The sequence below is a fragment of the Rhipicephalus microplus genome, chromosome 7 (assembly GCF_043290135.1).
Source record: "Rhipicephalus microplus isolate Deutch F79 chromosome 7, USDA_Rmic, whole genome shotgun sequence".
NCBI lineage: Eukaryota > Metazoa > Arthropoda > Arachnida > Ixodida > Ixodidae > Rhipicephalus > Rhipicephalus microplus.
The window spans coordinates 141,549,348-141,575,905 of NC_134706.1; the positions used below are offsets into that span (position 1 = coordinate 141,549,348).

At 47.6% G+C, this 26,558-nt stretch overlaps 1 protein-coding gene across 1 annotated transcript in view; it reads left to right on the forward strand.

Moving 5' to 3' along the window:
* fng (Fringe glycosyltransferase) overlaps positions 1-26,558 on the forward strand; it is a 125,234-nt gene that overhangs the window by 57,716 nt on the left and 40,960 nt on the right. The window contains exons 2-6 of the mRNA XM_037430973.2: positions 2,830-2,878; positions 5,433-5,475; positions 9,719-9,778; positions 14,505-14,658; positions 16,678-16,763. Of these exons, the coding sequence (XP_037286870.2) occupies positions 2,830-2,878; positions 5,433-5,475; positions 9,719-9,778; positions 14,505-14,658; positions 16,678-16,763 (392 nt within the window). The remainder of the gene's footprint in view (positions 1-2,829; positions 2,879-5,432; positions 5,476-9,718; positions 9,779-14,504; positions 14,659-16,677; positions 16,764-26,558) is intronic.

The following is a 26,558-nucleotide window of genomic DNA, read 5'->3' on the forward strand; positions in this document are numbered from 1 at the left end:
AACATTTTAGTTGAAACGATAGCTGGGGGACCTGGAGTAACTAATAATTTACGGTGATATACGTCGCAGAAACGCTGTGACGGGGACTCTCGAGCCCCGCTTCGTCTGGATTAGGCGCACAACAGAATAGTTCTTGAGCTACCACGACGCTTTAAAAGTCGAGCTGGTGACTGTAAGTAAAACAATGGCTCTGATGGTTTCGTGGCGACTCATTGCGCAGAATGTAAATGCATGCCGGTATTTCATAAAACAACTGTGTTGGCTATACTCACCCTAACTCACACATGTAAATCATCTGATCACCGCATTAGCGCGAATAGTTGGTTGTTTTTTTAGAACAATGCACTTAATCCCATTGAGGTTAAAAATAAGTATGTACTATGCACTCTTCCATTCTAAAGTAAGTTCTGGGATGTTAGTCTGGGGAACGACATCACAAGGGAATTACCATAAGTTAATAACTATACAAAAGAAAATATTGCGCTGCTTTGAAAAACACAAGGGGGAATCTACAAGACTTGCACACTGCTGCACTATTCATTAAACATTCCATACTCAGAATTGATCAATTATATCATTTTAAATTACTTCAGTTAATACAAAAGACTAAGCTATATGAAGAAAGTTGCACCGGAAGACCACACTACAGTCTGCGAGAACAAAAGAAACGAGCTCCTAGAACAAGAACCCAATATGGAAAACAAAGTATCGCTTACCAGGTACCTCAGGTTTTAAATACCCTTGCAGATCAATTGAACTTTAGGGCTAGTAGTGCGACTTTCAAGAAAGAAATAAAGAACTTATTCATAACCACCGGTCTACACTATCGAAACTACGTAATGGAGTCTCATTCCTCTGCAAATGCTTAAATTGTTCATAAACTTCTATGTCAATTATACGAGTGTATACAGCGGAATTCATTGTATCCGCATGCATTTTGTGTATGTTTTTGAGTTGTTTCATTGATATTGCTTAGTTGTGAATTTTAACGAGAGTGACCTCTAATTCTTAAAATGTGTTATGTAAACTTCTTATGCTATTTATGTTTGAATTTTGTGTTTACAATTTCAGGTTACTTGAAACCAATTTATTGAATATATATATTGTTTGTCAGTGCTGATGTCTAAGCTTTGCACTGTCACGGACTGCGGAGGGACAAGGGCCTTTGTCAGGCTGTTCGCCTTTAGCCCTTTGCCCCTGCAGTGAGCTCTGTATCCGGCTTACTGTAAATAAATATACTACTACTACTACGACTACTACTACTACTAACGATAGTGTAAGGCTCATCAGAGTCATCAAGCGCGCAAACACACACACACACACACACACACACACACACACACACACACACACACACACACACACACACACACACAAGAACTAGATTTCTTGATTTTACCGGCACGTAGTTTCTCTATGTAACATTTGCTGCTTAGTTTCATGTTGTCTTCATCTTTGGGCATTGATAGAGATGGTCGTGAGGTCATGTGACGGGTATATATTCTTGGTGCTTTGCATTATCAAATTTTAGCTGGAAGTTAGCGCTTGGCCTCGTTGTCCTTTTTCGTCCGTTGTATACGTACCTTTCGCGTTTCAGCTTCAAAAAGTATGTTAAGTCACAGCTCGTCGCAAGACAAAGGCACAGTGAAGCTCGTAGCCTTTCTACATATAGTACTCAAGTCAGGTGGTTACTTTCGACTTTGTTCCAATGCCTCGACTGCGATTCTGTCGCTTTCACTTCTCGCGCACCAATTGTGATCAAGAAACTCAATCGCGATCGAAATTACACTTCTGTGGCACACGCACGTAGCGCCCCTGTGGCCGTCTCGGCAGTGTGTGCAGCGATCACGACAGTACTCGCCATTGAAGCAGTGCCGCGAACTCTGTTGGGTCCACAAAAGCTGGACTTGTTGGCGGTACTGTGGACGTAATTGAAAACGCTCGCACTTTTACGCCGACACAGAATAAGCGCGGCAGGAGATTAATCTGGAAGGTGTATTGTTCGTAACTTGCATTTGCCAACTGGCCATCAGCTTTCTGTGAGGCTGTTTTACTGTAGTGTGGCTGGTGTTGCGACATGATGCTTGCGAAGCTCCGGATTACCACAAGGTAGCGGCTAGATCTCTTAATTAAAAGCAAACTTTATTTCGACCCGTCGTCATATCTCATTAGTGTTCTTGCCGATGTAAAGAATAGAACAACTCTAAGGGGCCGCGTGTAGACGAGAACGCTGCTGAAGACACGTACACCTGTCTACTACAGCAATAGGTTTTCGTTTTCTCCGCCTGATTTCGTCGCCACAAGGGGACGCCACCAACCTTGCAACTCACGTTTGCGCCTACGGTAATCCGCAAACGCTGGGAAGTCTGCGGAAAAGCTATTTTAACATTGACAGGTTTCCCCCGTTTTAACGAACAGCTAACACGCTACATTTATTGATCGTGAATATTGGAGAATAAAAAGAATACTACTGGGGATGATTCGGTAAAGTGACCACGACGGCACTGCACGAGCCGTGCTAACGTCGACAAGGGAACATCGTTGTGGGTGGTGAAACAAAAGGTAGTAAATGTCTCGTTGTACGAACGTCATTGCAGCGTCCTCGGCGCATGTATTTGCTGCGATATCGCCCGCGTGCATATGTGGTCCTCCGGAAAGACTATATTTGGTGTGTGGATTTTGTGTTGTTCTGTGGCATCTGTGTGCGTTAAAGCACGTACAAAAGACGAAGGTATTGTCTGCTGTTTATTGGCAAACTGTTATAAATGTCTGCCTTAAAAGCGTCAGTTCTGTTTCTAACGTGTGCAATTATTATTTTCTTTTTTCCAGACGTATTTTTTCACGGATGCGTCTGACCCGCTGTACCAGCTCAAAACAAGTGAGTAGTGCCTGTTTGTTTGCTGAGTCGTTTTTGCGATCACTTAACAAGACGTTTATTATGTGGATAGTAACGTGTTTTGCTGTTATGCTATGACTGTCTCGAATCAAAACAAAAAAGACAAAAATTTGAGACCAGCGCGTAAATACCAAAATAAATAAAAAGTGCATTTCTAATTGCTGCGGAAGAGGAACACTGGAATAATACATGGTATACCACACATTTATTCTACGATCTTAAAAGAGAGAGAGAGATGTAGACTTAATTATTTCCGGCAGATTACGATCTTAAAGGAAGCCTACAATATATATTTAGTTTGGTCAAAAATCGTGCTGATATGCATTCAAGGCTTCTGAGAATATTCGAGTCACTTATAGTGGTGTACGCAGCCGGGTATACGCATTATTTTTGAAAAACAGCATGTAATTGCTGCAGCTCGCTGTTAAGAATCAATGCCATGAAAGAAAACGATTGCCCTGCCAACCCAAAGCCTTCAGCGATTGGCTGATTGGAACATCGCGAGGTGCATGGTTACCGCAGCCGCCGCGGTTTGCCGCCACTTGTCCTCGCGCTCACGATCATATTGGAAGTAAGCAGCGCTAGGGAAAAAAAAAAGAGTCATTGCTCCGTCTGCTCTCTTTGCGTAGGAAAATTTGAGCGTGCTCACTGGTTCGGAAGGAGACAGGGAGGAATGTCTTTCAGAAAAAAATCCTCAGCCAACTGCATCATAGATATAAAGCGCTATAAAAAAGTGGAGGGGGAACGCGATTTAGCTTGCTACTTTATGTCTCGTCTTGACTACAGTCCTATGTGTATGTGTGACACACTTCGGGTGAGGCCCCACCGATCTAATAGCGGCGTGCGGCAGACTCGCAGGTAGTGCCAATTTACGTTTAGGCGTGCGACGCCTGAAAGGCCTTCCAGTGGCGCATTTCAAATGTACTTGCAGGTCGGTCGACTCCTGCGGGGTTACGCATGTAGTGATGTTGAGTCAGAGTGATATACTCATTAAGCAGGCTCGGACATATGATTAAACACGATTAAACACAGGCAAGCGCTTAAATAAAATCAAGGGAAAATGCAAGACCTACAGAAATTAACTAAAATAAAAAACAACACAAATATGTGCGATGAAAAAAACAGCTACAAAAGCATATTACGCTCTAAAATAACTTACAAATAGAAACATACACAACGCGAAATGTTAATCAAGTAAGTGTACATGGTGGAAACAAAACAAAAACGCCCAAAAACATTACAAAAAAAGATCCTGCTCTCGTGTCTGTGCTTCTCGTGCGACGCCCCCACACAAAAACAATAGTTAAAAGCTGGGGTTAATAAAATTACGGTTGAAAAAAAAATCACAATATTTCAAAAGTATCATACGGATCAGGCGAGCTCGTATATATATGGGAGTTGACGGGCTGCCGCTGAAGGTCTCACCAGCTCAGTAGACGGTGAGGGTGCCCTGGTGTTGCAGCCATCTCAGTACGTTGCGCGGGGCACACCGTACCCGCCGCCTACGCGAGACTCGCGGCCTTCTTCTCTTGGTCAACGTGAATTCCGAAGCAGTCAAACTTTTTCGGGGCGTACGGCTCCTCCTTTCCTCTCTGGAGATCATTTTTCCTCGGACACATGCTTTCCCCTTTCGGTGCAGGTGGTAGGTGGTGGTAGTGCTTAGAAGAAGAAGGCTGGTAGGGAGTAAGGATGAGTGCCTGTACATGTGCAGGGAAGACACACCGGCGCCGTTCTGAAGTGCATAGTCTGTTGCCGGAAGTTTCCCAACACAAAGGCGCCCTTCCTTCAACGAAGGTGTTTGCAGTCGAGAATACCAGACGTTTGTGACAATATGTGTTTTTTTTTCTTTTACTTCACTCGAGATTCTTTTCTCAATGTTAGCTCGGGAAATCGTTTCTTTTTTTCTTTTTTTTGTTGATGTTCATTTAAGAGGCGCGTTTCCATATCATAGTGCGTCGCTCTAAAAGTGGCAAAGAGCTGGGACAAGAAACTAAGGAGACAATCTTTGTCTTTTTTTTTTACTACACTCGAGGTTTTTCTTTTTTCTCGATGTTAGTTCGGGAAATGGTAATATTTTTTGTTGATGTTCACTTAATATGTACGTTTTCATATCATATGGCGTCGCTCTGAAGGTCATAAAGAGGATGGACAAGAAACCAAGGAAAGATTTCACTTCAAAAGAAGATTGGTTTATTAAAAATAATCGGACATACTTGGACCTACCAAATCGCACAGTAATCACTTGTCTAGGAGACTGAAAAAGCGAGTTCGTACGAATGTATTCGGCTCGTTAAAGTGACGCGCACCTTACAGAACGCGAAGCAACAGGCCTCTGATGATCGGGCTCGTGAGAGACGTTCTCAAGGAGCTCCTTCGAGTCCTGAGGAATTCTATAAATTAGCGCTGCCGAGTTTTCCCTCGTGGGAATGTCGCGTTGGCGTGGGAACGGCAGACTCGGTTCCCACACATTGCGCGGACGTGTGACGTCCATACGATGACATGTGGTAACTGTTTCTCTTGTCCTGTCCCGTTTCAGATGGTCACCTCATCAACACCAATTGCTCATCGTCGCACAATAGGTACGTGCTTTGGCGTCGGGCCATTTTATTTTACTTCATTTTTTAAATCTTTATTGAGCGTCTGCAATGAGATGGGTGTTCAGATGGGCTTTTGCTACGTGCAGTACAATGAGTAACACTCCTGGTGAGCAAAAAATTATAAAAAAATCACTCAGACTTTTTCTGGTTAAAACATCCATCATTGTGTGTTGTTGTGACATTGTGTTAGGGCGTGTTACACAGTCGGGGCAAGATCGAGTCTCACGTGGGCAAGAAACCCAAATAAGTCGTCAGACAAGAACTTGAATTTTCTTGTCCCACATCTTATCCTCCTCCCAAGCATAGACGTGCGCAAGGCTTTCCTGTCGGGAGTGGGGGGCTAGTGAAGATTTGTTGCAGTGCCATCCCTTCCTATTATTCCAATGTATGGTGCTGAGTTTCGCCCCGCCCCCTTAGGAGACTAGGGAAGCACATGCTGCCCCCACCCTAGCCCTTTGAGCATGTCTGTGCTTCCAAGTAAAACCAGTGATGTCTGCCAAGAGGCTACAAAAAAGGCGTAATGAAAAAAGTTTGATTGACGTAACAACTCAATTATCGTATCAGGTATCGTCATCACACAAGGTGGCCAGGATCTCTGAAGCGTTTTGATATATTGATTGGTTTAGGCTTGCGTAGTTCAGCTCGCTTTTGATACAACGGCAAACGATCTTCCCCGAACCTTTTACAGGGTAAATTACTCCTGCTCTGTCCATCTAGTGGACATGTCCATTTTGGCGGAGTGCATTTAGTTACTCCAAATAGTGGCGAATCCGTGCACTATACCCACCATTGCCACACTGGCCGAAGCGATATGCGTTGCGCTTCCCATTGGCACTATCACCACAGTTGGGATACAGTGCTGCTTGCGATCATTGCGGCAGCGATTAAATGATGGAGCACGTTCTCTGTCACTGCCGTCGTTACAGCGTGCAAAGGCGGCAGTTAGCTGCTGCGTTAGCTCGCCTTGACGACAGACTCTTGTCATTGTGCTTGAATGCCGACATGATCTAGCGTAGAGATACATGCGTAACGTATAGAGAGCGTAGCGTTATAGCGTATGGATACATGTTTTTTTTTTCTTTGCTGTTACAAATCATTTGAAGTTACTATACCCCTCCTGCCAGGATCAAAATGCTGCTACGCAGTATGTCTAAATAAAATAAAATAAATAAATAAATAAATAAATAAATCTGTCTTCGCACAGAAAATCAGTGAAGGCCTTATTGAACTTTTTGCGCGGTAGTGGCCTATCGAATAGACTATAGCACCCCGGCTCACTGTTTCTTTTTCTTTTTCGCTCATCGCTTTCTTTCTCATCTGTCTTCCCCTTTTCCTTAGTACAGGGTAGCAAACCGGTGGCTCAAATTTCTGGTTAACCTCCCTGCCTTTCCTCTCACTTTACTCTCTCTCTCTCTCTATGGATAACAGCGTGGCACCGTTGTTTTCGTGCGCGCACCGCTGTTAACGGTGACGTCACGTCTTCTTGACTATCACACGGCCTTCCGGTTTACACGCGGGGCGCCCGGAGGCGATACCTTCCGATTAACTCGCTTTCATTGAGTGCTTTCCGAGGTAGTGTGTGCGAGACCTGTGTCGTTTTGTGTTGCTGGGTTCTGCTTTCCGAGGCAGGTATAGTGCGTGCAGAGCGTGCGGGCGTGTTCTTCGGTGAATCGGAGTTTGTGCCTCGTTTCTGTCTCGCTCCAAGCTCCGAAAAGACAGAAAGGAGACGGTGTAAAAAGAGGGTGGTGTCCTAGGTTGCAGTGAAGTGGGACAGGGGGGGGTTCAGGCAGGTATACAACGAGCCGCAACCTGCGCCCATTGAGGTCGGCGCTCGGCGACACAAACCGGATGTCTTTGCGAGCCGCGATGGCAGCGCAAGATTGGATTCCCGCTGTGCACGCACAACAGAGCCTGTGCGAAAAGAATGGCAGCAAGGGAGCGAACGCAGCGAAAGCATACAGGAACCTCGTTTTTCACCGAATCTTTTTTTTTTCTTTGTTGCTATCTTCTTCGATGCACTTAAAGGAGGCCATCCCAAGTTACGGCCTTGTCTTTCTCGAGTCAGTCGACTGGCCGCTGTAAACGCTTTTGCGAGCTTTTGTAGACCCTCGCTAGTCTATGCGGCTGTTGCGAGCCGTTGCGCACCTTGTTGTCGTCCTCCCCGAAAATAGACCTTCGCTTTCGAATGGGGCTTTGGTCGAATTTACGAGTAAAATGAGCCGGGCTCGCTAATGAAGGAGAACTGACCGCAGCTCCGTGCTTCGCTGAAGGTCTCAAAAATAAAAAGAGAGATACCGCGTCCTGTGTAAGTCTGGGCGGAGCCCCTCTTTGTGTTGCCAACAGTCAGCTCGTGCAGCGGCTGGCCTTTCGGGTTCACAGCCGGAAAGAAAAAAGTCGGTGTTACAAGCTGCCACTCTAGCGTCGCCAGCGCGAAGTCGGCGACGGGAATGACAGCAGGTTGGTTCGTTCCGTACGCAAGCAGAGACAATGAAGAGATCAGAGACGTGGGAAAACAAAACAAACTTTAGTGATATTGCAGCAACACGGGATCTAATACAACACTTCAATACAACTAACAAAATACATCGACACTTGATACAACTAAAGAAATATATAACCGAAACAATAAATCAGCTTACGAGAGAGAACAATTGCAAGATATATACATAAGCTAACACAACAGAACTACAGAGGAGAAAGTTCGAAGATATAAACAGGTGAAGGCATACGTGTGCTGACCGGCAGCGTTGCGTCCCCGACGATCGGAAGCGAGAAGTCGAAGAGAGTTCTGGCACGACTGCGATGTCGGCGGTGTTGCAACGCTGGTGGTTCCGGGAGGCTAGTGCTTGCAGGTGACTTCGAGCAGGTTGAGCTAACTCGAAGCGAAGTCCCGATGTCTACGTTGCAGACGTTAATATCGCGTCACAGCTAGACGAACGGCTAAGTTTAGGTGGCCAGCCGATACAGAGCCACACTAAAAACTTCTAGAAGAGATGCTTGTTGATCTGTTTCTACACCATCTTGGTCAGCGACTAGTCTGCCTAGCAGGGCAAAATCCTGCGCTTAAATCCCCCTCGTGTCTCCTCGCCCTCTTCCTTGGGGACAAGAGACCTCTACCTGGGTCCAATCATGCGCGTTTAATTGATGGGAAACTCCGCCCAAAAAATATTTTGACCCCACCCCTTTTTAATAGGGAGAGGGCCCGCAACTAGCGAGAGTGACAACCTGTCGGGTTGTTGTCATACGGCTTGGCCACCAGAGCGTTTCCCACGCTTTTCTCCGTGAGAACGGTCAACCACTTAGCTCTCAGCCGGGCGTCTTGTAGTCTAATCCTTGTACGGGGTATACCGCGGCCTTCTACGACCTTGCAGACGTCGCCACGGTTATAAAAGGATTAACTGTCGGCGGCGACGTTCTAAGGAGAGCACCCCCATTTTGCACTTATCGGTTCCCTTTCATGTGCCGCCGTTTCTCATGGTCAGTCGGGGAGTACGGCGCCCGTTAATTGCCGTGACGCGGCGTCGCCGAAAATAGCCGTCCGTGACAGTCGGAATGGTTCCTCTTAGAAGTTGTGAGGTATAGAATATGCACACTGTTGAAAACCGGCCTCACAAAACTCCATTTTGTGAATTCCTAGATGGAAAGAAGATTTTTCCCATTCTGTGGCAGCGTTGTTACTGGCGTACTTTTTTTTTTGCATGGTCGCCGCTTATATTCCTAGGTTTTTCAGTTCTCACCCTTCCTGTGTTGAACGTCATTGCCCGCATAACATGGCTTTTCTGTTACAAATGTATGCGTTCTTGCGTAAGTACAAACGCTTGGGGGAAACGCTGCTATCCCTTGCACCGTATTTTAAATTGACCAGTACCATGAGAAAAGCGCCTTTTTTTTTTTTTTACCGTCGAAGAAGCAGGAAAGAATTATCCATTTGCCGGCATCACAGGTGAATCGATACGTTTTTTTTTTTTTTCAATCCAGTTCTTATGCATAGGATTCTATTCACTGGATATCACAGCAACGTTTTTGCTTTTGCATATTCGCGAAGTTCACGATCCACCTTAAGTACTCGCTCCTGCATGCGTATATATATATAGGACACGCATATGCAGTGTTTAACTAACCTACCAAATGGCGTGCTTATCATATTTTTGATTCCGAAGTGCCGCTTTATCATAGCTAAACTGAACCCAATATCACCATCTTTTTCTCCCTCTTTTGCTCGCAGGAAAGCGCTATGCTGCAAGATGTCCGTAGAGCTTGACTTCTTCCTCGACAGCAATAAGAAGTGAGTACATATATGGTGTATATTGTGTGCATCTACTTGCGCTACCTTATCCATTGCGCATGCCTCGCCAAGCGTCAAGGAATGCTTGTGCGCCGCTTTCATGTGCTTACGTGTGTGCGTGTGTCTGTGCGTGTCAGCATTCCTTCGTCGCACTTGCTGACCTGAGGAGATTTTGGGGGAAAGGACCGCTCTGCTGTCGTATAGACGTGAAAAATGCGTGGGGTGCTCTAGTGGCTCACGTAAGATCCGAGATCGCCATCGTCGGTCCGTCTGCGTCGTCATCAGCTTCAGATGATGACTTTGGCTTTGCGTTAAGCATAAAGCCCCACCACAGGCTCATCACTATGGGTGCTTCATGCCACCAGTGTGATGGTACACAACAGCCTTCGCAGCGTGGCTACGCCCTATAGACGAATAGTCAGATGTGGTTCCGTCTCCGATATACATGCGCCGTATTGATCCCCTTTGGTCTATATACAAATATATCGTAGTAACGAGATTAGCATATAAGCTTCGTGTACAAGCCAATTTTGGAACACCTAGCTGCGCTCTCTACACATTACATGTTGTTAATTGCAACTGTCCAGGTACCAGATGTGTGGGTGTGAGTGTGGTGCCCGCTATCATTGGAGCGTCTGCTCTCAGCGCATACTTTGCGTTTCGATAGTGCGGATATCGAAGACGACTGTGGTACCCCGACTCTGTCTCTGCATGGATTCATGCACTCGGTTGCTCCATCCCGGGCTTTTTGTGCAGCTTGGCTATCTTACTGATGATTGAAAGAAGCCTAAAAGTTGTGCGTAGACTGGGCTGGTTGATGTTTATTTGTTGGACCGCAGTCATGTTGCGTCATGCTCATTTCCTACTGCTCCGCATATATTGCGCTAGGAAGCGTACTCAGCTTCTTTCTCTTTCTGATTTTCATTTTGTTGATGCTAAATTGGGCGAGTAATTTATGGTCTTCTGTCTGAGAAACTACCGACACTTCGTTCTTCATTATTTGGGTAATAACGAAAAAAAAATAAATAAAACGAGCGTGCGCTTCGTTGTTGTTTGTGCACAGGTGCGCCAATGACAGGCCATTATTTTATTTAATGTTCTCGAAAAAAGCCAATGTATTTTCTTTCTCTCTGGCGCTCAGGTGGATAGGCCGCGCCCTTTTTTCTGTGCGACGCCGGTTGTATAACGCTTGCACATAAATACCGATAGCTGGCACGTCGTCTCTTGGAGAGAGAGCTGGTTGCTCAATTAAAATCTGTCCAGCAACAAACCGCGCATCTGCTCGTTCGCTCGTTAAGATTGGAAACCTTAAAGGAACGCAGCGAAGCCAAAATTGCACAGTCTACGGGAGATTAATGCAAAATGACAACGCGCAGCGCCGCAGGAGGCGGCACAGAGTTCGAGACTTAGTCTAGCAAAACCTCGCGCTCGAAGCGTCGTGCCTCGTTTATCACTTGGTCTGCAAGAAGCGAGCGTCTGGCTTTAACCTTCTTGTTTAACGCAGAGCCGGAGTAGCTTTAAGCCGAAGAGAGATAGATAGATTAGCGAGAAGCAGAAGGGGGGGGGGGGGGGGGTGACAACAGATGGGCAGATGCCACTCGATGACTTGTTATGTATATCCAGAGGCTATAGTGTCTGATAGGGCCGCTCCCTTGAAGTCGTCGCCCGTGCGCTTAATTAATTGGCGGCGTGCTGACTCATATCCGTCCCGCATTCGTTAGTTTAACAAACTGACGCGGCCTTTTTCTTTTAAATGCGAAGCATTATTTAGCGAACTTCGGTGACATTGAGCGTATCTATCTATCTATCTAGCCGCCTGCGACCTTTAGCTGTCCTGGCCGTTTCGATAACTGTATCGATACCAAACTTGGCATGGTACAACATGACTGTATGAAGAACATATCTGACTAGTCATAACATGAAAATCATGATATGTATGTCATGAATATCATGATTTACATTTCATGGTCCTGCAGCTCTTGCGCTGGTTTCGTTCACATGGCATGTTGCAAAACTGGTATGGTATGACATGATTGCATGGCGAACACAAGCGACATACCCTAACATGAAAATCTGGTCATGCGTGTCTTGTAACATGACTACATGCCACGCTCATGATGCGCTCGCGGCCGTTTCACTAGCGTCACATATACCAATTTCGGTACCACGGTACGTGAGTGGATAACGAAGGTATGTGACTGGTGCAAACATGATAATCATGATATGCGTGTCATGTAACAGCAAGACTACATGCCACGCTCATGGTGCGCTCGTGGCCGTTTCGCTAGCTTCACATGTACCAAAATCTGTATTACGCGATACCAACGGACGACATAGGTAAATGACACATTCAAACATGATAATGACGACATGCGTGTCATGTAACAGCATGACTACATGTCACACACATGATTCGCTCGCGACCGTTTCGTTAGCTTCACATATGCCAAGTTTGGGATTACGAGACGTCAATGGAATACGAAGGTATGTGACTGGTGCAAACATGATAATCATGCGATGCGTGTCATGTGAGAACATGACTATATGCCACAGTCAAGACGCCAATACATTTTGACGTGACGCGGTGCGCGTACTCGCCGACGTTCATTTCGTCGCGTCCAGCCGGCGTTCTTATGTGGTTCTTAAAGGGAGAAGAAGAGCAAAGTGAGCCCCGTAAGTGTCTGCATCAGGTGCGACACCTCAACAGTATACGTGGCTCACAACGGATGAGGGTAAAGAGGGATTAAAATGATAGGATTAAGAGGTATATATAGAGGGAGAGGAAGGAGAGAGCGAGGCGCAGGGACAGCGAGCGATGGAAGTAAAGAGAAGATAGGAAAGATGGAGAAGGTCACAGGAGTCCGAGGACGGGGCACCAATCGACGAGAGCTCTTGCGGCGTCAGGAGATGGCGTAGGGGTAATCGTTGCCACGCCAGGTGCTCGTCCTGCCATATATATACTCGCAGGCGCGCGCCGCCCTGCGTTGCTTTGACGCATGCGCGTTTCAGCGCGTCCGGCGTCTCTCCGTCACGAAAAGAGGTAGACGCAGTGTTGTCTGGGTAACGCATCGGCGCGAAATGTAGCCTGTCGCACTTTGCGCCGGTTGCGCTCGGGCCGCGCCGAAGGACGGTGGTCGGCCCGGTAGCGCCCTGCGTCAGACCTAGAGTGCTCGCGTTTTGCTAACGTAGCGTCGCTGTGCCCAGTGTGCGCGCACGTCAATGCTACTTTGGAGTATATTGGGCCCTTCACGATGCATTTGCGCCCGTTTCGATAGCCTCCACATATGCCAACTTTGATGTTACGTGACGTCAATGGATGACGAAAGTATATGACTGGAGCAAACATGATAATCCTGACACGCGTGTCATGTAAGAACATGACAACATACCACGCTCATAGCGTGCTCGCGGCTGTTTCGCTAGCTGCACATATACTAAATTTGGTATTACGTGACGTGAATAGATGGCGAAGTTAAACGATACATCCAAACATAATAATCATAACGCGGAGGTCATGTACGGCATCATTTACCTCCACCTCGTAACGTTCTGCTGACTTTAAAGTGACATATAACCTTTCTCATTCGTGCTTCGCATATCATCGATTTCCACTGTGCGTGGGATCTGCAAATTTGCCCCCCCCCCTTTTTTTTTTTTCGTTGAGCTCCGGGCTGGTCGACATGTGGGATCTTGGACGTCATATATGCTTCGACTGAATGATAAGTGAGAAAATGATTTTTCGGTTTGCGTGACGTGTGTGCCCAATCTTTTGGTGCGTGGAAGACGACGAGCGTTCGCCAGCTTGGGTAAAGCTTTTTTTTTTTTTTTGCGCTCTGAAAAAGTGGCGGCCCTTTAAGCGAGTTCGTTAGAGAACGTGATCTTACCGGTGGGAAAGCTGCATTTTGTTAAGTTTTCCGGGAGTATTCCGCGCGAGCTAATATTAGGACCTACAGCACTGACCTGCAGAGCTGGTACCACTTCGTATTTTGGTCACGCGAAAGGTCCCTCTGCGGTTGTATAAGCTCTTTCTTTCCCATACGTTACAGCAGTGGCTGCTGTTTACGCAAACATATTTTATGAATGTAGGAGAAATAGTGTTATACATATATAAATCTTCCCTTGTGGTCATGGTTTTCTCTTTGGCTGTTTTCGAACATTACCTGTTGAACATTATGTGCTCACAAATATTTACATGTGAGTTGCCGAAGAGAAATTTCTCAGTAAAAAAACTTTATTGAGAAGTCTTGAGGTGTGTGAGCCACCAGGCCGTCTATGAGAAACATCCTAGTAGCCGCTACCTATATAAGTGACCACAGAGCCTGCGTGGAAATGGGGTGGCGTTCTGCCAGTTCGTGGAGCCTCTGGAACTCTGAGATCGGAGCTCCTGAGTGCCTCTACCCTGTTGACTCAATGGTGAGAGGTCCCTGAGGTAATGTGGGACTTTGCCAGAGCACGTGAAAGGGAGAATCTTGGCATTACGGATGTATACCCGCGTTGTTATGGCTGAGTCGGCCTCGGAATGGGTATGATTTCGCTTGCATAGCATGCGATCTCTTGCGCGCGTTCGAGTTTTGTGTGTGGTAAGGGATGGTGGCTTCTGTATTCACTGCAGATATAATTTCGTGGAAGGCGAGTAATGGGTTGTTAAACTGTCTCTATGGACCCACCTTGTCGGTGACTTATGGATCGTTTCTTTTAATGAATTACTGTGCGAACTTGTACGCAGGTGGATGTGCCACTTCGACGACGACAACTACGTGAACGTACCGCGGCTGGTGAAGCTGCTGCAGGAGTACGATCCCCGCGAGGACTGGTACCTGGGCAAGCCGTCCATTCGGCAGCCGCTCGAGATACTCGCCAGGGACAGCACCAAACCGCAGGTAAATATATGCCACTGTTACTCCTTTGCATTCGCTCTCCCACACTTGTGGGCACGCCCCTGTTGAGTGTTACGACCGTGTTTTAGATACGAAGCAGTCCTTTGACTAGCCTGTGTAACGCTGTCCCTCCATAAGAGCGCGCCACAGGTGTTGGCGCTGTGCCAAGTAGGTCACGCTGCTGCTGCACGTTGACGTGACGCTCCCCTCCCTGTGTGCGCTGACGTCACTCCATCACCTGCCGCGCGCTCATCGTGGCGCCCGCAGCTGCCCTGTCGTCCGTTCGTGCGCGACACCGCCCACTCGTCAGTTCACGCGCATCAAACTTGACGCGCGCCTGATGTACGCGTTCAAACACGTCTGTACTTGTCACATACAAGACCTACGCCAGTCATCACTTCATACGAATCATTCAGCGCTCACAGCAGCACCCGCCTTAGCGCCGTTCAACCCGCGACGCCACCAGGACGCCACGCTGCATATTCGCATCCCACCAAGGTTCCCTTCACGGAGATAGTCCAATTTTTTCAAACACAGTCATCTGACCAGAAGAGAACTCGGAGAAATTTTCTACATTGAAAAAAAAAAGTCATCGCTTTACCGCAAAGACGAAACAACGAACGTTACGGCAACACATTGAAAGGTCACGTGCAGAATGGCAAGCAGATCGAAACGTGCCCCGCATTTCTCACGCACGCACAAATGAGGCATGAAAAGTACTCACAGGTACAGATGAACGCGAATAAGCGTCTCAGTTGTTACTTCGTTGTATTTGAAAAGGGCGCTCTTTTCGCAAACAGAGGCTGTGCAACGATTGCAGTAACTTTAGTGCGCCCCTTAACTGCAACAGAATCGTTCCAGTGTAAGCCCAACGCCAGCCAGGACGTATGATCTTCCCCACCGGGAGATAAGGGTGCGCGAGAGATCGTCCACTCCCCTCCTCTCCGCGGGCCAAAGTACGCTTAAAATATGAGAGCCACCGCGCCCTCATCGTGCCATTTCGCTGATAATGCTGAAAACACGATAGGGGCCCTGCAACACCTTTTGAGCATGGTCAGAAAATGCTGCTGATCGGTAGTAGAGGCTCCCGGCAACACGTGAGCCAAATATTGTAGCGCGGCGCGCGGCCTGGAATTCACGATCAATTGTTAAAGTCAGCTGAAAATTGCTTTCTCCTCTCTGAACAAATCACAGAATATAACCAAAAATCACACGTAGCAAGCCCTTCTATCAGTCATTGGCTGATTTGAACATGGCGCGCTCTCTCGTTACAGAGGTCGCCATGGGGGGCCGCTACATGTCCACATGTGCGTGCGTGATCACGCTAACAAAGCCGCGCATTCGAAGAAGAAAAAACGAAAAAAAAAGTGCTGAAAGTCGCGAAGTGGGCGTGGCGTTTTTCTGTGGCCCTGCCATCCCTCCCTGCTTAGCTTCCAGAACTTTCGTGGGGACGAGAGAAGAGAGAATGCAATTGCAGCACGCGACAAACCTTTGTAACTACACTCGCACTCGACGGATTCTTAAAATTTTTATGGCGTTGAATCGTGAGGCAATAAGCTCTTCCAGTGAACTCTGCAAGCTTACTTGAAAAAGTGTTTCAGGGCCCCTTTTTAACATCAACAGAACATTTAACTTGGCAAGTTGATGGGCTTCCATCTTGAACAAACTAATTGCGTGAAAAAACAAGGACCAACGAAAGAAACAACGACGTCATTGTCTGTCGTTCCTTTTGTTGTTATTTGTTCTTTCACGCTGTTACTTCGTTCAAGATCTTTTACTCTTTTGCGAAGCTGCCAATGCATATGCTGCCGGCTACTTCCGAAGTCGGAATCCGCTCAAGGTGGCAGTCTTTTCTCTCAGCTGTCCATTAAACCATCCAATAGTCGATGTTCGTTTGTTCTTGTGCTGATGTTTCCGGGCCTTTCTTTAACGGTGTTGTGTGAATCCTCGATTACCTGCTGTGATGTCTACTAGTTCCAGAGCATAATCAAGTTTTTCTCTCCTTTCTCGGTCCCCTCGCAGAGGAAGATCGCCTTCTGGTTCGCCACTGGTGGCGCGGGTTTCTGCATCAGCCGCTCTCTGGCTCTCAAGATGCTACCACTCGCCGGGTGAGTGATTTACCCGCATAATCTTGGCGCGCGCGTGTCGTGGGATTTTGTGGTGTTCTGACGCAGCTGTTAGTAGAACGCAGAGCCACAGGCAAGCAGCATCACCGGGCCGTTTTAGTCAAAGGCGCTGATTCTTTCAGCGAAGCGCAGAAAACAGCCGTTTTTCCATTCATAATGTCGCATTGTTACCGCAGCGTAATAAACACTTCGGTCTTTATACTTGTGCATATGTGAATTTCCTAAATAAAAAGACACACTGCCTAACTCTTTCGGATTGATGTTGTGCCTCAAGTATGCGTAATATTTGCTTTTTGAATGAACATGTTCACAAGTACGAACGGAGCCACCAGATCAATATGGGTGGGCTTCGAGCACCGGTTTTAACTTTCGCTGGGAGGCTGAATCGTTTGACAGACACCAGCTGACAGCTGGTGTCTGTCAAAATTTTTGCGTTGAAGTATCCCAAGATACACTATTGTCCTCAAAAGACTCCATGATATGCGTAGCCATGGAGTCTGTTCAGCTTTCACATCGGCAGAAGGTACCTTTTTGTTGGAGCCACGAACGGCAACGATATTACTTTAACCATTTAACAAGGATTGTGACCATGTGACTCGAAGCACTCAAACGCACCTTGGTAGGCGGTGGGTTGGAGTTCTGGTGGCAGTTTCGAGCATCCGGTGGCAACGTGTCGAGTGCTGCATGCCTCCACGTTGTCACCAGAGCTCGAAACTGCCTAGCCGGGTAGGTACTGGCTTATTAGCTCAATCAGTAACTGCAAACGTTTCATTGTTTTTCATGCTTGTCATTACTCAGTGATTCAAGATAAGTTACTTTTCTTACCTTACCAAGGATTATTCGACTGACTCGCCAAATGGGGATGCGTATAAAAAAATTCCGGCGTACGCCACGCATTGCGGAAATCGATTTCGCGGGAAGCGGTCAGTGTGAGGCTATCGATACCGCGTTGTTTCACTTTGAGCAAAGTGTTACGAGATGGATCAACACCTACGTGAAAACTTAGTTGCATGAAAAAATAGGCTATGCGGTCTGGTTGGCTAACTTGCGTGGGGTTTCAGCGCAAACACGAAAGTACTGAAGGAAAAGCGTAATTTAAGGCGAGGCGAGGAACGGAAAGCAGAGAGGAATGACACGAGCGCTGATCACGTAATGATTTATTTGGGCAATTGGTGTGGCCAATTGTTACGGCTCGTTAGTCTGCTTATGTGACGTTCACCATATTGTAGCTCTACATATCTACAAACGGAATGTATTTCTCTTGTTCACACCGCATACGAACTGCGCTATCATAAAGTTTTCACTGCAGCTGTTTCTGGATTGATATAAAACATGAATGTTAGCCTTTCTTTGCGTGTATTTGCGTGTATAGAACACCAAGATTATTATTATGACGTAGTACATGACGGGCATGCCATGTCGTTCAACCTGAGACATATTATTCATTTTCCTTATGCATTCATGCACTCCTAGCGCATCATGAGATCGACATGTAGTCATGTTGTGACATGACACACATGTCATGATTTTCATGTTATGGTCTGTTGCTTGCATTCGCCATGCAATCATGTCATACCATAACAGTTTTGCAACATAAATAAAAGTTTAAATGCCATAAACGTTTTGGTATAGATCGCATCATCGAAACAGCCAGGAGAGCTAGAAGTCGTAGGTGGATAGATAGATAGATAGATGGGCTGATACGCTCAATGTCGCCGAAATTCGCTAAGAAATGCTTCGCATTTAAAAATGTTCGTTATACGATGTTAGGCAGGCGGCCTACGGGGCGTCTCTTTTTTGCCTGAGCAGCATTGTACGTGAGGCATTGTGCTCTTATCGCATGCGCCCTCCGAACGCTGTAGATGGGCCGGCTTGTTTGATGTGTGCTTCGGCCGCCTTCGTCGCCCCAGCTCACGCGCTTGCCCGCGGGTAAATCATACGACACGTGGGATGTTATCGATTTGGACTTATTCGAAACAAGAAGGCACTGGCAAGAACCTATTGATAGTTTCTACTTAGTTGTTATCGCTGTAAAAGTAATGTATTGCACTAGTATAGCAGCCATGCCCGTAACTGCCCGGTCGTTAGCCACGAGCTGGACTGCGGCCATTCAGTGCTCCCAACCTGGGAGCCCTCTCCGCCTCACAACGAAACGCTAGGATCTCGACCGCCGAGTTGCCCGAGGTGGTGTGACATCATCCCACCGGCCAGTGGGTTCGAACTGTGACCAGAACCTGGAGGATGCGCTCGGCACGCATTCTCATCAGAGTTCAGACTCACCGCCTGCTAGGGTGTGACACGGTGCTTCGAGTCACTGGGCCACAACCCTGGTTATGTAATTATGGTTTGCCGTTCGTGGCTAAAGCAGAAGTATTCCGGGAAGGTAGCTCGTTGGGTGCGCGGGCCAATCTCCCCTTTCTGCACTGAGCTTAAAGTATATGGATTACCTTTCCACACCCGGCGCTTGTCAGGTCAATTTTCATTGGTGCAAAGAGAGTAATAAAGAACAAGTTTTGGCAGCGTAAGCTACACTGGCCTGGGTGGAGCCGTTTCGTTTGACTTATCGAGAGCTGTGCTGCGCATGCCCGAGTAGCAGTGACGTCGCACTGCTGACGTGCCGGAGAAGGCCTGGAAGCCGAGACGTGTCACCAGGGGGTTGGCGCTTTACTCGCGTGAGCTCGCTCGCTAGCCCATCCGTCCGCTCGTAGCTCACGCTACGCATATTTTGACAAAGCTGAGCTGAGCCACTGCAGGGTTTAGTGGTCTCTTTTTAATTCTTTTTCTCGTATCGGTTCAGTCGCGCGTTTGTTATGGGGTACTTCAAGGGCTCATACGTTCCTGTCTGGTGTGACAACCTTTTCTACTCTCGATAACCAGTTACGATACTGCGACATCGAAAGGAGGGAGGAATGAAAAGCATGGGTCTCAGCTTGGGTAACATAGCGTATGCAGACTGTAAGGACAATCTGTTCAGATTATGAATGAATGCAGAGTGCGATTGGGAGGGAGGGGGGGGGGGAGAAGGGATTCCTCTTGACGTTTGTTGCTATAGCCAGGCTGCACGCATCACATCGTACTCTGTCGTACTAAACGTATGGGCGAATCTGACGACCTCGTAAGTGTGTGAGCTCATTTTGTGGCCACATGTCCGTTGGCAGCGATACGAGTTACGTGAACAGTTATACTCTGTGTAAATAAGTCGGAAGTGCTTTTTAGTGTTCTGCAGAAGGAGCAACGATCATACGCAAAACCGTATGTGATGGAAATGACACAGAGGGGATGGTGCTATGAGACAATCACGACCGTGCGTACGCGCCCCGCCGCGGTGGTCTAGTGGCTAAGGTACTCGGCTGCTGACCCGCAGGACGCGGGTTCAAATACCGGCTGCGGCGGCTGCATTTTCGATGAAGGCAGAAATGTTGTAGGCCCGTGTGCTCAGATTTAGGTGCACGTTAAAGAACCCCAGGTGGTCTAAATTTCCGGAGCCCTCCACTACGGCCTCTCTCATAATCATATAGTGGTTTTGGGACGTTAAACCCCACATATCAGTCAACCAATTAACAACCGTGCGTACGCAGCGGTCAGTGCCCGACGCTGTAGTGAAGGGCTCCGGAAATTTCCTTCCACCAAATGGGTCCGTTTAACATGCACCTAAATCTATACATACAGGCATTTTCGCCTTTATCGGAAACGCGGCCACCGCTGCCGGGATTCGATCCCGTGACATGCGCGTCAGCAGCCGAGTGCCTTAGCCACTGGACCACCGTGGTGGCTTTACATGCGTTAATTGTATGGTGCATACTGTTCATAACCGAATATCTTCGCTCCTTTCGCTACGACCGCGTTCCCCGTCAGCTGCAAGTTTCGGGCCGTCGACGGGTTCCGCGCGTTTGTCTGTTCTTTAGACCATCGTTGTCATTTCGCCAAAAGTGCACCTGTATTCATGGAATTTCCTGGAATTAACTAGAGGAGAGTCTGGCGCTGCGATTGTCCAGCGACCGCGGAAATCATTTGCCTAGTCTTCGCGCTTGCGAGCCTCGAACGCACTTGTGGCTTTGTTTATTGCTTTATTTCGCTTTTGTTTCGAATGAAAGAACGGAACGTTACAAACTTAGTGACTTGATTTGAAATGGTGAGCCTGAAAGGTTAAGGTGGTGACGCGCAGCTGTCGATAATTGGCTGTTAGTCGTTTTGTGACAAAGCAGCTTCAAGCCACGCGAAGCCAACTGGAGCCGAAAGTACGAAACTTAGACAAATCCGTGTACTACCCATCATTCTCATGCTCGCTGAAGCGCCCTGCTTTACAGCTGTCATAGACACTAGCGCTAGAGTTCCGTCTAGTGTACTTATAGAAAACTCTGTGCGTGTATCGGAGGTAAGAGCATGAAGAGCAAGGATAAAAGAAAGTTGGAAAGACAGAAAGCGAGAGAGGAAACACCTCCGGCCAAGAAGCCTGCAACTAAACCTCGCGAACAACGGCGGCCATACGGGCACCTTCGAAACGGGGCCATCGTCCCCCGGCGTGGTTTCATGCAGCTTGTCCTGACGAGTCCGGAGGGTGCTGCGAAGAGCAGGTGGTCTGCGGCGGACGTCTGTCACTTTCCTCCCGCGTATGTATATTACGCCCCAGGGCAGCGCACTCCTGCATGTCTGAACAGCGCACAAACAAGGCATGCTGGGTTGCCTATGTATTTCTTCTCCCGTGGTCTTGGCTCATTTCTGTGCAGCAGGCAAACGCAGTGCCGCAGCCAGTGGCACACCGGGCCCGTGCACAACACACTCCACCCCGCGTTTTCACTTCGGAATTCTCTCTCTCTCTCTTTTCTTTTTTTATGACACGCAGAGCATAAAATGACACTCGACCGTATCTGCCTGCGAAGCCCCCACTTCACATTAACGAGTGCCCTCCCCCTTTTTCCCCACAAAAAAGAAAAACAAAATTCTGCCTACGTGCCTGAGCACATGGTAACCGATAAAGGTTATCTAAAGAATATCCAAGGCTGCACATTTCTTCCTTCTCTGTTTATTTATTTATTCGGTTATCATTCGCTTGCTTGCTGGAATCACCTTCAGGGTCAGATGCATTATAGAGGAAAGTGCTAAATTACAAAAAATACAATAAAACGTTGTTCTGTAAATATAATGTGTGCTAAAACTAACATTACAAGCCGTAACTAGACAAGCAACAATCAGACTGTCGGGGAAACAATATAATTACATAATTAAGCAAGTAACTGTAGAAGTCTCAACTAAACAAACAAGAATCTGACAGTTTGCCGAGTAATCTTAATCCCATAATTGGTGACATTAAAACGTCATTGAAAATGAGAACGGTGAACAATAAATGGGATTCATCCTGGAAGATGGTTCCAGTCCTGTGATGTTCGAGGAATGTCTGATTGAGAACACGTGTGAGATAGGCATCGCACGCATGATTCCCACCTTTTGGGGGTGGTCAGAACGAGAGGAGATATATGAAGGAGGAAGAATGAGGATATTTTGAAGGGTGTGACTAGTATATTTTGGGAAGAAGACATATGCGGGAGAATTCACGGTGACAGGCGAGTGACGGAAGCTTTAAGGAGTCTCCCATTCAAGTGACACTTCTGGTACGGCTGTAGTTCCCAAGAGTAAAGCGGGCAGAATTATATGGACTAGCTCAAGGAACAGAAGCTGCTGCTTTCTTTTGTTTAGTTTTTCTTGAAGAGAAAGATCACTCACATTGAGATAAAACTACGCACGTGGCCAACATCACTGTCTTTTTTTTTTTCGAGGTATTGTCGGCTTCAGTACGTTTATCAGGGAATGACAGAGAGAAGCGTCAGTGTTGTGCGATGTTATTTCCTCAATGTAGCTCTTTTTCCGCAACGTGTTTCCAAGTAATAGCGTGTCCTCGAGTCGTGTTGCATTTTTTTTTCTTTTTTTCGGAAATGGCCAAACGAGCCGCGGCGCAGTGTAAGCCTTTTGTCAGACGAAAGGCACATGTTAATCGTTCTTGTATAAGCAAAATGTGATGAATGCTGCATTAGCGTCGAATATGCAAGCACAAGGGAGGGAAATAAAATGCAGCTATCCGCACTTCATCAATTGGTCCATGTGCATCGCATTACTCGACGCTGCAGTGTGGAGGCGTCGAGGCTAGCCCAGACACCAATTTAGTCAGCTTAAGCCGTGAATTAAGTACTTGCGGGGTTTAACATCTTGCTCCCGTTTTTTTTATTACGGCCCCTGTTAAGGTTAATTACATCATAAATGAGATTTTCTTTCTATCGCGTGAGCACCAGGGTACCATCTCTGAAGCACGTTGTCGTTGCTGTTTATTACGCGTATGCGTACAGCTTCGGTGGTACTGGGCGAATTTCCTGTGGAGTGCCATAACACGTGCAGTCTCCTATCTTCACGCGCCAGCAAGTGCCTGCGTATGCGCAGGTATACGAAGCCATTACGCACATTTAGGAGATCGAAAGGGGTTTGCTCTTTTCTATTTTTTTTTCATTGTTTGCGTAAGGCCTGCTGGCAAAAAGGAAAGAGAAACGCGTGGAAATTGGAACGCACACGTGTGGCCTACTGTTACACAGGATTCCCAGGGACTTGTTGACAGTGGCCGCGTCGGTCTGTTCGTATGTGCCAGTTCCCACAGAAAGAGAGAGAGAAAAATACATGGCGCCAACTCAGAATGAAACATTAATGTTGTACTGAAATCATTCTCTATGGGGGTAGTGTGGACTGTGGATCGCTGTAGTCTTCATTCGACTATTCCAGGGCTCCCACAAAGGCAAGCACCACGCAGACTCGCACGGCGTAGAATTCGTAGTATGCCTGACACAAACTGTAGTCTCAGATATAGGCTGGGCACTCGAAAGAAGAAACAGTAAGAAAAAGACGAAGGAAGACAATTACACAAGAAACAGTCAAATGGGGCTACACAGGAACGAGTGCGTGAATGCAGGGAAAATGGGTACCCAATAGACAGTTCGAATTTCGCATGGCCACCTGTACGCGACTTGAACAGCAAATGGGCGGTTTTGAGGTGTATGGGTCATGAAGCGCTGCATGTGCAAGGCTTGACACTACAGTGCTGCAGCATTGCCTGTGAGAAAGCAAGAGCTGATATTATGGGGAGCTCAACACCCCTCCCCTTCCGCTACCTCTCTAAGGATTCGGTAATTCTGTAGTCTCTCTCTCACACACACACTGAGAACAAGCACGCAAATCCATGAAGTCATCGTAACCTCCGCGCCATCCCGCTTTCTTTACGGAAAAAAATATATCTGGCTTTGTAACGCTTCAACAGGTAATGGCAATAAACATCGCCACTGTCAGACTCGGTGCCGTGTAGTACCTCCTGTTACAAATGATCAAAAACCGCGTCCTCGTATCGCCTTCCCTTCGCTGTGCGCACCGGGCCCAATGTTGTCGCACTGGTGCCCGCAACTCGCAGCTTCCACAATCGGGGCGTTTGAAAAGTGGGGAAGAAGAAGAGCACTCTACGAAAGCGAAGGAACCACTTGCGAAAAGGGAGTCGGTGCCCTCGAAGCAGCTGCTGCGCTTGGGTACACCGGGAGCGCTTTGGCGGCTAAAAAGAACAAAAAACACATCAACGTAATAACAGATCTTTTGAGCGGGGCAGGAAAACAACACGTACAGACAGACTCACGGAAAAGGTGACCGGCCAGCGTTGTTTGGGTGGCAAATATTGCGGCACATGGGTGTAGGAGAGGAGAGGGGGCATTCACGCAAAAAAAAAAAAGGGGGGGGGGGGCACTATCACAGGTGAAGCGGGTTGAAGTCGATGCGAACAACGGTGCTGCCGGAATGCATGGTTGTGTCAGAAGCGGGAGGGGGGGTGGGGCAGCTTCGCTTCGCCATTAGCGCCACCTGCCGCCTTTCTCGTGGGGAGCACGATTCTTTCCGTTGCACAGGGGTGACGAGGGGGCGCGGGTCGTTGGCGTCCTTCCTTCTCCCCCCACAAACCTGCACCCCCCTCATGTGCACAGGAGTAAGCTGCTCAGTAATCTCGAACGTAGCGGTAAGTCGAAGGGGAAGCCCCCCGGAACGCGACCACCGTTTTCCTTGCCACATCTCGTCTCGGCACGGCAGCATGCATCACAAGAGAAAACGATGATAATAAAACATAACCTTCGCGGCTTACTGATGCGGGAGTTCTCTTTTTTTTTTTAATGTGCGCAATCTCTTTTCAATCAAGCCTCCTCGCATTATGAGCGCGTTCTGTAGTTCGTGAACTACGTAGGTTCCCCCACTGTAGCTTCGTGGTGTGCCGTCGGTGTCCCGCCCTTTATACCTAGTATGCACGTGCGTACTCTCTTCGTGGAGCGAAAGTGCGTTGCCTATGCCGGACGGCCTCCGCGAGTCCGTACAAGACGGCCAAGGCGACCTTTGGGGGCCTAAATCGCACAAATTAGAGAAAGGGCCACGCGGCGTGGTGTTGCGCTGCGCAAGCGTGTGCACTGCCCTTGCAAGGCTCGAGCAATGCGTGCTAGGCGCTGCTGACTGGATGCACTGAACGTGGCCAACGAATCCGGGGAGCGGCAAGAACGGCAGCTGGCATTTTTCTTTTCTTTTTTTTTCTATGGAGCAATAGCGCTTTGATAGGTAAACTGCTTGCCTTCCTTTGTCTCAGTCAGAGCGGTAGCCGTTCCGTCTTTCGGAAGGGAGGAAGTTCGAGTCCGAAACAACTTTCAGTGGTGGCAGGAATAAACCGTCCAGCCCAGAGTGACACTGGAGTCATCAGCCTGAAGTAGGCAAGGCGGCTTGTTCAAATGTTCACTCCAGTGACACCCCGTGTCCCAAGGTTTTTTCATTGATTGAAGCAGACATTTCGCGGAACTTTTTCTTAGTTTTAATGGAGGTACACAAGCCGAAGCAACTTTGAATGGCAAGTGGCGCACAATGAAACTGTTGCTGTGCGTCATGTTTGGCATTTATTTACGTAATTGCGGTGCTTTACAACAGTTACACTGCATGCCCTGGCTACGTTAAACTGACATTGTGGTTATAAAAGGGAAGAGAAAAGAAAAGTGAGCCCCGTAACTGTCTGCATCTGGTGTGACACCTCAACAGTAGCTCACAAAGGATGGGGTTAAGGAGGGATTAAACGGGTAGGATTAAAGGTGTATATAAATAAATAAATAAATAAATATATATATATATATATATATATATATATATATATATATATATATATATATATATAGAGAGAGAGAGAGAGAGAGAGAGAGAGATGCGCAGGGACAGCGAGCGACGACGGAAGTAAAGAGAAAATAGGAAAGATGAAACACGGTCACAGAAGTCCGAGGACAGGGCACCACTTGCGAGAGCTCTTGTCGGCGACAAGAGATGGCGTAGGGCTAATCTAATCGGCCAGAGCTGCGCTGTCGTCTTCGTAGAGGACCGGCGGCAGGAGGTGGCGTAGGACCAACCCAGTCGGCCAGAGCAGCGCTGTCGTCGGAGATCGCGAGGGAACAAACGGTCGGCACAGAATCCAGTGATCCTACGTTAAACTGGTGTTCGTGCGTGTTATGGTTCTCGCTGGTGTCCAGCACTTCGCCTTCATTTCTGGCGGGGCGAACACCACCGCCTATATGTCAACGGACGCTTGTATCGTGCATATACGAACTGGATGAACAGTACTACAATATTCACTGATACTCGCGGAAATGGCCGAGGGCATTCGCTCAGCTGTTTCGTGACCTTGCGCCGCCAAGAATGATTTGTCGCTTCGTCTAGTTAGCGAAGTCGTGAAATTCCAAGCGCGTC